The 12,572-nt window shown below is 46.3% G+C and overlaps 2 protein-coding genes across 9 annotated transcripts in view; one reads left to right on the plus strand and one right to left on the minus strand.

The window, feature by feature from the left end:
• The first annotated feature begins 310 nt into the window (after positions 1-310).
• On the plus strand, positions 311-11,301 carry KIF20A (kinesin family member 20A). The gene is made up of 19 exons (XM_076350100.1): positions 311-355; positions 844-1,010; positions 1,497-1,586; positions 1,718-1,837; positions 2,302-2,440; positions 2,531-2,718; positions 2,806-2,950; positions 3,690-3,890; positions 4,143-4,254; positions 4,354-4,425; positions 5,018-5,161; positions 5,243-5,408; positions 5,662-5,823; positions 6,520-6,659; positions 6,753-6,855; positions 7,520-7,727; positions 8,121-8,212; positions 8,512-8,649; positions 9,157-11,301. Exons 2-19 carry the CDS (start codon positions 852-854, stop codon positions 9,409-9,411), a joined length of 2,634 nt encoding a protein of 877 aa, XP_076206215.1. The 5' UTR covers positions 311-355; positions 844-851; the 3' UTR covers positions 9,412-11,301.
• Positions 9,752-12,572, minus strand: part of SFXN1 (sideroflexin 1) — a 29,497-nt gene continuing 26,676 nt past the window's right edge. For all 8 annotated transcript variants that reach the window (XM_076350109.1, XM_076350110.1, XM_076350105.1 and 5 more), the window contains 3 exons: positions 12,014-12,063; positions 11,315-11,362; positions 9,752-9,866 (listed from right to left, as the gene is read on the minus strand). In XM_076350109.1, the coding sequence (XP_076206224.1) occupies positions 9,770-9,866; positions 11,315-11,362; positions 12,014-12,063 (195 nt within the window). In that variant the 3' untranslated portion in view covers positions 9,752-9,769. The remainder of the gene's footprint in view (positions 9,867-11,314; positions 11,363-12,013; positions 12,064-12,572) is intronic.

Consider the following 12,572-nt stretch of genomic DNA (forward strand, 5'->3'; position numbering starts at 1 on the left):
AGCCCGCCGGGAGGAGCGCGCGCGCCCCCAGCCGTCCAGGGGCGCGCGGGCGGCCGGGCGCTCGGGCCCCGCCCCTGCTGCCCCACGGCGGGCGCCGATTGGCGGCCGCGCGGGCGCGGGCCCCCATTGGCGGAGCGGGCGGGCGGCGAGGTTTGAAAACCCAACAGTAGGCGCCGCGCGGGCGCGAGGCGGCGGCGCCAGGGCGGGCCGCGGCGGGGTCGGGCCGGTGGAGCGAGCGGGGGGGGGGGGGTCGTCTTCGTAGCGGTCTGCCGAGGTGAGGGGGTCTGCGGGGGGCGGCGGCGGCGATTCCGCGCGCGTGCGGAGAAGGCCTGCGCGGCAGTCCGCGCCTGCGTGGGTAGGCCCCGTGTGGCGGTCTCTGGGGGTGTCCGTGTGTTGTGGGGGGCGGCCTGCGTGGAGCTCTGTGTGCGGTTTGCGTGTGTGGGGTCCTGCGTGGTGCGGTTTGCGTGCGTGGGGTCCTGCGTGGTGGTCTGTGTACGTGTTATGTCTGTTGGGTCCCACGTGGTGGTGGGGGTGTGTGTGTGGGGGTCTCTTACGCGGGGGTCTCTGTGCGTGTGGAGGGGTCCCTGTGGTGGGGGTGCGCGTAGGTGGTGTGTTTGGGGTCTTGTGTGGTGGTGGGGGGTGTGCGTGCATTTGCAGCGGCATCCTGCGTGTCAGCGTGTGTGTGGAGGGTTCCGTGTGGCAGTCTGTGTTTGTGGGGAACGGATGGATCCGGTAGCGGTGGCAGACTGCATGTAGTGGGGTATATGCGTGGGGAGCAAAGCTTGGACTCCCAGAAGACTGCTGTAACATCACCCTATCCTCACTGTGCCCCTTTTTCTCCAGGAGCCGTGATGGCGCAAGCACTTGCCTCCCCGGGGCTGTTCTCTGATGAGGATGTTGGAGCTTCCCCTGTTCTTGAATCCACAGCAGCAGGGTTTGGGGCCGATGTGCGCAAGGACCTGCTGTCGGAGTTCTCCGCTATCTCTCCAAACCTGGAGGGCTCCCAGCAGGTGAGGTTGGAGCTCTTCTGTCACAAACAGGGCAGTGTTTTGACTTGTGGCTGCGGTGTCTCTGCACAAAGGTGTTGCAATGCGGAGCCAAGAGACTCTTCACAGGAGGCTAGAAAAAATCGTTGCACTGGGGGGAGCAGTTCCTGTTATGAGCAGTGTACTATGAAGGGCACAGTCAGTAAGTGCCTCTTAACACGATGCCTCTTAGTGTGGTGCTTGGTCCGGGGGCTGGTTTTGCTGTCAGGTCTTCAGGTTGTTGGTCTGATTCGCTAGATAAACAAAAGAAATGCTAGTGTGCCTGGAAATGCCTAAGAAAGCTTCTGGTATTGCTGGGGGCTTTGGGACCAGAGAAGTGTCCATTAGTTACTGAGCACTAGTCAGGGTAGCCACACGTGTGTTCCGTGCTCTGGTTCCTGTTAGTGTTCTGATGGATGGTTGTGTACTGCCTCTCTGGCTACCATGTTTAACCTGTGCTGATTTCTGTAGGCTGCAGCTGAAGACAATAATGGAAAATTAAAGGTGTATCTGAGAGTTCGACCTCTGAAATCTATGGAAGTGGAAAAAGGGGAAGACCAGGTGAGACACTGAATGAAGTAGTCTCTGAGCTGGATGCCTGTGTGCCTGCTGGGAGATGCTATTATCCTTTGCTGTCTATGCTAGGGCTTCTTGGAAGCCATTCCGATGATGGGGCTTTATGTGTTCTTTAGGGCTGTGTCTGCATTGAGAATTCAGAGACCCTTCTTCTAAAAGCCCCTAAGGACTCCTTCACCATGCGGATCACAGAACGTGGAGTGGGACAAGCAGCACATAGATTCTCTTTCACCCAGGTAGGTAACTGGGACAAACAATCCATCTGGAAGTTTTTCAAGCTTAAACCAGCCTTACAGCTTGAAAAGCTGGCTTACTAATACACGCTGATTCCAATGCACTGCGTGAACTACATAGTCTCGTACAATCCTCTCTACTTAAGTTTGTTTCTGTTGCTGTTTCCTTAGTTTTTCTCTTTTTAAGCTGATCCTGACAACTTTGGCAGCAAATGCCAAACTCTTGTTTTGTTCACGAGGCTCTAAACACACTAGAGGCTGTAATGATATCAGATGTTACTGGATTAAACGAGTGACCAGCTTGCTTTTGTAGGCAGATTGGACTGGAATTACTGGTGGGTCTGTTGCTCGTGATGTGGGGCTAGCGGAGGGAACAAGGGACTACGCAATATCACTTGAACAACCATCAGCAGTCAAAAGATAGGAAAGATCTACATGAGGCCATTTTTCATGTGTCTTGTCTGCAGATCTTTGGACCAGATGTGGGGCAGAAATTGTTCTTTGATGAGACAATGAAGCAGGTGGTAAAGGATGTACTGAATGGGCAGAACTGGCTGGTTTACACCTATGGCATCACCAATTCAGGGAAGACTCACACTATTCAGGGTAAGGAAAGCACTACGTGTTAGTAGCCTGTTGAGGGGGGTTGTCTGCTTCTACACGTGAATCCTCAGCTTGCTGCTGTTCTTGCTCCAGGCAGCAACAAAGATGGGGGGATTCTGCCTCGCTCCTTAGCGGTCATCTTCAACAGTGTGGGGGACAGGCTGTACCGAGCCATGGATCTGAAGCCTTCCCTCTCCAATGAGGTGATCTGGCTGGACAGCAGGCAGGTGCGACAGGAAGAGACCAAGAAGCAGACCATGCTGCAGGGGGGTCTGTTGGAGGTAAGCATGTGGCTTCTAGGAGGTTTATTAATAGGGAAAGGATGGTGTCATACTACATACATGCTCATGTTCTTTGTTTCCTTCCAGGAGGAGCTGTTAACGCCGCTGAAGAGGAGCCATAGTGCTGAATCTCAGCTCCAGGCCACCACCAGTGGCAGTTTTGACAGCGGAGTTGCTGGCCTCTCTTCATCTAGCCAGCTCACCAACCATTCAGACGTCAGCCAGACAGAAGGCATGTCTGGAAGCCTATTGTCTGCTATCTGCTGCTTGTTGTTGGAGGATGGGGGAAGAAAGGGTGATGGCTATTTGGGTGCTGTGTTGTGGGTAAGGGAGCAAAGGTGGTGCAGTCTCACAATTTTCCCTTTGAAAGATAAGGATGTCGGGGCTGAAGAACTTTGTACGTATGTCTTGCCAACATATGAAGAACTCACCACTGCATAATAACTCAAGCCTTGTGAAATGAAAAGTTACTTGATACCCACTTACTTCATTCGAGGGATATGGTTATTGAGCAGCTGAATGCTGTGCAACGGGGATAGCTGAAGGCAGGGTGCTAAAGTGACATGTTGCACTGAGCACTTGTGCCCAGACTTTCAAACCTAGGAACTACTAGTTCATTAGGTATCCAGAAGCATGGAGCAACTGAGGTAACAAGGACTAAAACTTCACTTATACTGGGAAGAGTTCATGTTTGAAATATCCTATAGTTCTGGAGTCAAGATCAAGTGTATAAAAAGTCCTTACACACAAAAGAGGATACTGTTGAAGGGGCTCTTAGGCTGTCTGACTGGGGACAGGCATTAGTGTAGGTCCAAATGGGAGGAGGTATATAGAATAGATTTGAGTCGGGGTAGTGTTCCTGTTGAAGAAAGGTATCTCAGTCTATAGCTACATCATTCAGGTTGGACCCATGAAAAGCTGCAATCCTGATTTTTTTACTTTTTTTTCCCCCTTCTTTATCTTTTCCCCAGAACTGGGCCCTCGCTGGGCTGACTTGGATCGCATTTCACTCACCAACAAAGGAGACGTGCAGTTCTCCATCTGGGTCTCCTTCTTTGAGATTTACAATGAGTTAATCTATGACTTGTTAGAACCTGCTTTACCTGGCCAGAACCGCAAGAGGCAGACACTGCGGCTCTGTGAAGACCAGACTGGCAACCCCTACGTGAAAGGTAGATTTACCTGAAAGATATTTTTAGTGGCCTGCTAGGGAGACTTGAGGACTGAGTGGGTGGGTGGCTTAGCAGTGATGTGTTGGGGAGCACGATGGCCTCTATGGCCTCTCAGAGGTCTCAGATGTCTGGATGACAGGAATGTTAAGTTTGTTAATGTCAAGGAAATGCAATGGTGAAGTTGGGGCTGAGATAATTAAGTTTTCTGCCAGTCTCCTAACTGCCTTGCCCGATGCGTGCCTGCTTTTCCAGATCTGAACTGGATCAATGTCCGGGATGCTGATGAGGCCTGGAAGCTCCTGAAACTGGGTCGGAAAAACCAGAGTTTTGCTAGCACCCACATGAACCAGAACTCCAGTCGCAGGTCTGATGGGGGAGGGGGGTTGTTTAGGCAGACGTACAATTCTGAGGGGCTTTTAAAGGTTGCATTTCCCTCCTAAAATATCTGCATGTTTCTTTACAGTCACAGTGTCTTCTCCATTCGGATTCTGCACTTGCAAAGAGGTGGCAGTGAAACTGTTCCAAAAATCAGCGAGTAAGTTTCACGCTCTCTAGGATTTGGGGGTGTTCTCTCTGGATTCAACTTTCCTGTCTCTTTTGTTGTGGATCTGGGGTATGGGAAGTATCTTGAGGAAGGTCTTGTTGAAAGTACTTGGAAGGAGTAAATGTTCCCACTCTTAAGTCTTGGAACTGACTGACGAGTTTGTGAGGAGTACTGCAAAGTACAACTTGAGGTGGTTCTCGGGCTTTTTGAATGAAGGTAAATGTGAGTAACCCTGCCCTTGCAGCAGGGCTGATCCGAGTGCTGCCGATGCCTGTTCCTGGGATGTAGTTATCTGGAAATGGGTTGTCTCAGTACCGGGAAGCGGCTGTCCCGAGGACTGGCAAAGCATCTTTGAACTTGACACCGCAAAGCTCATGTTGGTGTTATCTTGTATAACCCCTACACTTAGGGTAGGCCTTTCTGTCCAGCAGTAGCCCATACACCCCGAAAGAGCTTTCTGTGCCCTTATGGGGAAGCTGGGAAGGTGAGCAGGGTAGGTGATTGCACGGTGTCTGAATTGTAAACCTGCCTAGAACAGGACAAACCTAGTAGGTCATGTGAATATCACCTGCGTTTTCTTCAGGTTATCGCTGTGTGACCTTGCGGGGTCAGAGCGCTGCAAAGACCAGAAAAGTGGGGACCGAATGAAAGAAGCAAACAACATCAATACCTCCCTCCACACACTGGGTCGCTGCATTGCTGCCCTGCGCCAGAACCAGCAGTCCAAGTGAGTATCCAGAACTCCATAGGGAGCGTGTGGGCAAGCTGTTTTGCTTTCCCGTGGGCTCACTCTTGTCTCTCCCCACAGATTGAAGCAGACTGTGGTTCCCTTCCGGGACAGCAAGCTAACCCGTGTGTTCCAGGGTTTTTTCACTGGACGTGGGCGCTCTTGCATGATTGTCAACATTAACCAGTGTGCATCTACGTATGATGAAACTCTGTATGTAGCCAAGTTCTCAGCCATTGCCAGCCAGGTAAGTAGCACACACCGGGATCATGGCATGGTCAGGATACATCCTGCTTCTGTGGGAACGGGCCCCTTCCCATCACAGGGCAGGGGGAATGCTTGCAAGTCTTCCCTATGCTTCTCCAGTGGATTTTACCTTTACAGTATTTCCAGGTTCTGCTAAACTGAAAGGGTTGACAGGTTGCAGAGAAGTGCCGTGTTTACAGACTATGCAACTTCCAGGCTTTGCGGACTAGTAATGATGGCCTTTTCTCCTTCAGCTTGTTCAGGCGCCTCCCACAAAGCTGGGACTTCCGTCCATACAATCAATCATCAAAGAGCACAAGAGGCGAACCAGCCAGGGTCCAGAGGCAGCGGCAAAGGAAGAAGTGGAATCAGAAGACAGTGAGGATGAAGCAGATGTCTCCATGTATGAGAAGGAGGTGGGTTGTGATTTGTTTTACAGCCTTTATGGATAGAGGGGCAAGACCATGACTGTTAGCTTTGGCCTGGGAGGTGGGGCTGGAGCTCAGCACTGTACCAAGAGATGACAGAAAACCTCAGAAGGATATGGGACCCAGGAAATTGGGAATCCATGAGGAAAACATTCCACAGTTGGTCTAAATCTGAAGCACATGCTTAATTTGGAAACACTTTGTCATCTGTGGAATAGGGACAGTTAGAGCTCAGGTGCAGACCTATAATCCCTACTCTGTAAGGGATATCTAGAGATCAGAAAACAGGCAAAACAGATTGAGGAAAAATAATCAAACTTCCTAGGTACTCAAAGCGGGCAGCTGGAAATAGCTGAAAGATCAAGATGGAAGTCACATACCTACAGAGACTTGAGTTGTAATGTGTCAAGGTAACAAATGCAGCTGCAGCCCTGGGCAGTACAGTAGGGGAAGCTGCTCTGGAGATAGCTCCATCTGGAGTGCAGTGTTTAAGCCACCTCATGGGAGAGGAATTAAGAGCAAGCCCAGCAACTTCTCTTTACAAGTGACTAAAAGAATCTGGAGCAATGTCAAATGGCGTTAAACCTAGATCGCCCCTGCCTACAGATAGGGGATCAGCAGGTTTACTCTAGGTCTTATTTCTGTTGTGCAGTGTGGGCAATGGAGTTTGTGTCCGTCTTGCAGGACTTGTTGCGTGTAGTGGAAGCTGCACGAGAACTGCTGGTGCAAGAGCGGCAGGAGAAGCTGCAGCTAGAAATGCGCCTCCGTGAGGAGATCTGCAATGAGATGCTGGAGCACATGCAACAGAAGGAGCAATGGTGCAGGTACAGCTTATGCTGATCTCCCTCCCTTTGTTCAGGGTGAGCTAGAGTACCACGAACTGCCAGACCCCGACATGTTGTTTGCTCTCTTTGTAGCCAACATGTGGATGCTCAGAAGGAGCTACTGGAAGAACTGTACGAGGATAAACTGAATAACCTGAAGGAGTCGCTGACCGACTATTATCAGGAGGAGATCCAGGTTTGTTCAGGGCAATGAAATGACATCAGGAAAGTGGCAGTGGTTTGGGAGGTGACTCGGGGTACTTGAGTCCAGGAAGGTGACTTATGCAAACTGAAAGGAAAGATTTTGCTTTTTGTGGTATTTTTTGTGATGTTATTTGATAGCTTGACCCACAATTTTCGCTTCTTGTCTACTGCTTTATGTAGTTCACTAGGTTTTCTAATTTTCAGCCCTTAATCTGGAAGCTAATGTGCAACCATTCTGACTCCTACTTGTTCAACATGATTCTCTCCCTCCTTACTCTTACTGCCAGTGGCTTGCTTTGCACTCTTCAGATTAACACAAGTTCTGTGAATTTCTCTTCTTACTCTTAGCTGTGATGATGGGTATGGGCCTGTCTGTATTTTTCATGCTATGGCATTTGAGTGGCCTCTGGGACTTGTTGCAAACCTCTCTGAAGATGCCAACTCTCAAAAAATCCCTTGTCTTTAGAGGCTGTAAAAAAAGTGGTTTAGGCTCCCAGAAAATGGGTTCACTGTTTTCACTTGAAGGACATCAAAGGCTGGGTCCAACATGTGAAGTGTGTGATTGAGAGTGTCTCCTGGAAGAAAGACGTTGAAAGCTTCATAAAAGCCGTGTTAAGAAAATCTTGTTGAATATTTGAACAAACTTGCTTTCTAAGGAGCGTGATGAGAAGATTGAGGAACTCCAAGCTGCTCTGCAGGAGGCAAAACAAAAATTGGAGAGCCTGGATACCAAGCAAAAGGACTCGGGGCAAAGCTTGCGTCGATCAAAGCGAGTGGCTACCTCATGCAGTCTGCAACAGGAGCTGGTAGATACTAAAGCCAAACTGGAGCAATGTCAAATGGAGTTAAATACCGCAACAGCAGGTAAGGCAGTGACGCGGCGCTGGTTCTGAACTATGCCCAAGCAATCCTTGTAAAGGGTTAGAGATACTTTTTTCCAGTAGCGTACATTGGATTCAGACATCCTGAAACTACTATTCTGAGTTGTAGATGATAGGAATAATGTGCTGGATGGACAGGGTTTCACTTCATTTTCACATGAAAATGGACTTTGGGGCAGGATCATCTCCCTGTTCAAATTTTAAAGTCCCTTTGCGTAACTGAAAGGGAGAAGCCTGGAATGTTTGTGCCTGTCGACACAAACTCAAAGCTTTTCTCAGCTTGCCTGTGGCAGCTTGTCTCAAGGGAAGTCCTGACTTCAGAAAAACTGAAAGCTTATGAATGTACTGTTGCCCACTACTTCTTGTCTGTTTCTAGAGCTGCGCAAGTACCAGAAATTACTGGAGCCACCTCCCTCTGCCAAACCCATTACTGTGGATGTAGACAGGAAGCTGGAAGATGGACAGAAGGTAACTCCATCTCTGTTATGGAAAGGAACACTTGCAGGGCAAGGTGGTTGCCAGTTTAAACGGTGTTTGGAGCTGCTGTTTCCAGGTTTTTAAACTAATAGTTGAAATTGAAAATGGGTCTGTTGAAAACAAACCCTTACTAGAGATATGGAAGGTTGTGGTATCTGTGATCCTAGTGTGCCTCACTCAGATGGTGAGGGATCCTCCCTCAGTACTGCATGTCGGAATTACCCTCGAGTGGCTTTGTTTGCAGAGTAATGTCAAAGCTAGCTGTTGCATCAAATCTCTTTCTCTTGTAGAATGTCAGATTGCTGCGTTCAGAATTACAAAAACTTGGGGAGTCTCTTCAGTCTGCAGAGAGGGCGTGCTGCCACAGTACAAGTGCAGGGAAACTTCGAGAAGCCCTCTGTATGTGTGATGACATTCTGGCTAGACAGGTAATATGTCTGTTTTGTTGTGGGTTGCACAGGGGCATTTAGTCTATGCACTTTGCCATAATCGGCAGAATAACCTAGGTTCTTGCAGCTGCAAACAAAAATGACTTTTTCTCTAGCCACATACTGTCTATTACATTAAGGGAGCTATATTGCTGATTTTTTCAATGGCTGAGTCAGACTGCATATTTAACTCTCCAAAGGAGACCCACATTGTTCCTGTTCAGTTAACTGACAGCCTGCACTTAAAGTAGGAGAATTCAGAGTTCTCATTTCCTTATCCACCTCACTCTATCACAGTTGCTATGGCAGCATGTTTGCAGCAGGATGGATTCAGCTTTTTCCCAGCCTTACTGTTCCTATTTTGTTACTGCACTGCTACGCTGTTGACAGTAGAAGCTTTTATGCATGGCCTTATTTAGCATACCAGTTAGTGAATTTTGGCAAAGGCAGTTTATCCTCTTCAGTTCATAGTAACCAGGGAGTTATGTATTGCCTTCCCTTTCTCAGGACCAAACACTGGCAGAACTGCAGAACAACATGATGCTGGTAAAACTAGACCTGCGGAAGAAAGCAGCTTGCATTGCTGAACAGTACCAGGCTCCTCCAACATCTACCTTAAAGAAACGGTTCTGTGCCAACAGGGAAAACCTACAACCTAATCAACCTCCTGGTAAAAAGCCCTTCCTGCACAACCTTCTGTCACGTTCAGCTACCCGCCCTGTTGCTGGCAGAGGGTGGCAACTTCGTTCAGTTGCTCTATGACTTTTCACAAAGAGATCCCTGCCCCGCTATTACTGGAAGAGGTGGCAAATCCAATATAATAGCATCTATTTTTCTTTGTGTGCTTGTTTATTGTTATTGTAGCTGCTTGAGAGCTTATGTAAACATTTTTGGATATGTATGGTTAAACTTTTAATTGATACCAAAGTGGACAAAATGACCTTTTGTAACTTAAACACTACAATGAGGAGAATCTTTAAATATAAAATAATGCGGCTGATCAAAGTTGTTTAACAAAAGGACAAGTTAAAAGTGAGTTCTCATCTTCAACTATGTTGGCACATGATTCAAAAATAAGTTCACAAGATCCTCCTTTGAAAGATATTTTCCCTTCCTTGAATCATAATCCTTTATTAAAGTATACACGTTCTAGTTCAGGGCTGTTTTCTCGGATCTTGGCTTGCAACTCTGGCTCCAAGCGTGTTACAGACATAGAACTAAGCAAAAGAAACAGTAAAATGGTTATATATAACAAGCACTTGAATGTAAAATAAGATGGACGATGCATCTGGTTAAACTTCCTGGATTGTGAAAAGAACTTTCAGATATTTTTTTAACCTCTTATGAAGGAATCATGCTTACAGGCCAGGGGCAAATGAATCCCTGCTTAAAAGGCAATAAGACAGTCTATAGAGTCAAGAAATGGCTGTTGCTACTACCATGAGGGTAGGAATCTATCTAGTTGCTTGAGGTTGTTGCTGGCAATAGAAACCTACCTTCCTAAAGGTGTTTTTATTAGATGTAATGTATTTGCCTATTTAACTGACTGCCTGATTTTATTTAGTTGAATAAAAGGTTTATTTTGGTAAGAGTAATCTCACAGTAAAGTGAATTAAGCTGCCAGGAGATTTAAACAGCTGCAATTTCTCAAATACAGTTTAAGGTCTAATCTTCCCGTGAAATGGAGAGCCCTGGTTAAAATCAAGAACTGTACCACACTTGCTGTGCTAGTTTGTAAAGTCGTCTCCAGGCAGCCTAGTGACACTTACCACAATTCTCTACTCTATGCCAGGCAGGGAAACAGATGGTGTCTGCTTTGTTGTACTCAAACAATTGCATCGGATGAGAATTAGGTATTGCTTTCTGGAAGTCAAAAGCTACTTTAGTTGCTCAGTATTTTAATGGATTCAGCTCCAGCTTGCATTGTTTAAGCTACATTTGGCAGCTTGTCAAGTTTAGACAACCACTAATGATATGGGAGGGACACCTTAGTTGAATTTAAGACCCTGTTCATACTATGTACTGCAAATTGAGCTAAGTTTATTTGTAGGTAACCCACCCAGGTTTCATTATGATTTCAGCTATAGTGAATATCGTTTCTAAGACAGTTTTCAGTACTGAGCTATTTGTGTATTGATAAAAAATTCTTTCTAGAAAAATATTAATCAAATTACAAATAAGCACGTATAGTCAAGTGCTGTTCTGTATAACCAGAGGAGTTTCCAGCTGAAAACAAAATGGGCTCTGACTGTATTTAATGAAGCCATAACCTTACTGGACATGAATATATTGTTTGGACCACATTTGCCTTTTTTATGAATCATTCCAGTGATTCCCAACTCTATTATCAAGCTCAAATTTCTCACTTTGAAAGAGCATGGTTAAACTACTCACCCAAACCTCTTGTTTACTATCCCTATGCAGCTGCATCTCAAGCTGCTAGGAGTTTGTAAACAAATGAGCCCAATCCAACTATTATATATTATTGATGAGTAACATAGTTATTACTTTTATGAATATTCTCGTGTTTATCACACTTGTTATATGGGAATTAAGACTGTATGCTCTAGGAGGCAATGACCACTTGTTTCTGTCTTGTTGCAGTACCTTGCATGCATCTGGGAGTGTAACATTAAAATAAGAATAATGTAACAGGAATACGTACCTTTTTTGAGGAAACAGTGCACAACACAGGGGTGTTGCAAACACAAGACTAGAGGAGACAAAAAAGGGTTTACAGTATTTAGGGTGCTAAAAGAAAATTCAAAACCCTTACGCACGGTCTTCTAGGCAGAAAGCTTTTTTTTGTATACAGTGAGGTAAAGCTCCATGAAGTGCTATGTAACCTTTATTTCTCACTGCATTATACCTTATGAAATTATTTACCTACTATGTAGTACTAAATGCATCAATACCATGCTTACAAATGTGTATAAAATTATCATTTGATGTCCTTTCAGTGTTTTGCATTGGTGTGCATGGCAACATAAAATGCTAGACAACAGCAAATGAAACTCTCCATTAACCAAATGTTCCAAGAATTCATCAACCTACAGGACTAGATTCCAATTATTGTTTATGGAGGTAGCAGCCAAAGCGTCTTTTGTAATCGAGCTGCTACATGCCTTTTTTGCCACTCCCTTTCTTTCTCCCTCCCTCTGCTTTTCTTGGCAGCTTCTTCATTACTAACGGCTTTTTTTTAATATGGTATTATCAGTTACAGATATGGAAGTGAAGTAATTGCTGTAGCCTCACTAACTCTCTCAACTTTTTTCTTTAAACAAAGCGCAAATATTGCTACTTCCTCAAAAAAACCTACAAGTATCTCTTAAAATAGCAGACACAACCCAAAGAAATCACTTACCAGAATCCGACTAATCCAACTTGAATGGGAGCACTCATCCAAGGGAATCTCTGTTAAAAATAAACCGCACACAGTGAGTATGGTATCTTTTCTCCCCTCTCTTCCCACCTTCCTGGAATTCTTGTATTGTAAGAGACAGACTGCAGCTAAAAGATGCTTGGACATGATGAAGGCAAAACAATTACCAGCATACCTTAAAGCTGAGCTCCAACTTGAGAGCCCCATCCCTTTGAAAAGTAAAAAGAAGATTCCCAGTGATATCAACGTACACTGTTATCCTGAGTAACTGTCCCTTAGAAACTACAATAGGTGGTTGACTGTTTTACTTATGACCTGGTCCCGAGTACATGGGCCACTGAGTCACACAAGCCCCCAGTAGCTAGCAACACAGCTGATGTTTGGAGTGGTGCTGCAGGTGCGAGGTGCTGCCACACCTCCTAAGGGCACAGTGAATTCTGCCCAGGCATCCCTAAGAAGAGCTAGGTCTGGTTACAGCTCCTATCTCTTCAGTGACATCAAATGGTTTTAACTTGCAACTGGAGATTTACTTTGTGAGCAA

Source organism: Aptenodytes patagonicus, chromosome 12, assembly GCF_965638725.1.
Source record: "Aptenodytes patagonicus chromosome 12, bAptPat1.pri.cur, whole genome shotgun sequence".
Lineage (NCBI taxonomy): Eukaryota > Metazoa > Chordata > Aves > Sphenisciformes > Spheniscidae > Aptenodytes > Aptenodytes patagonicus.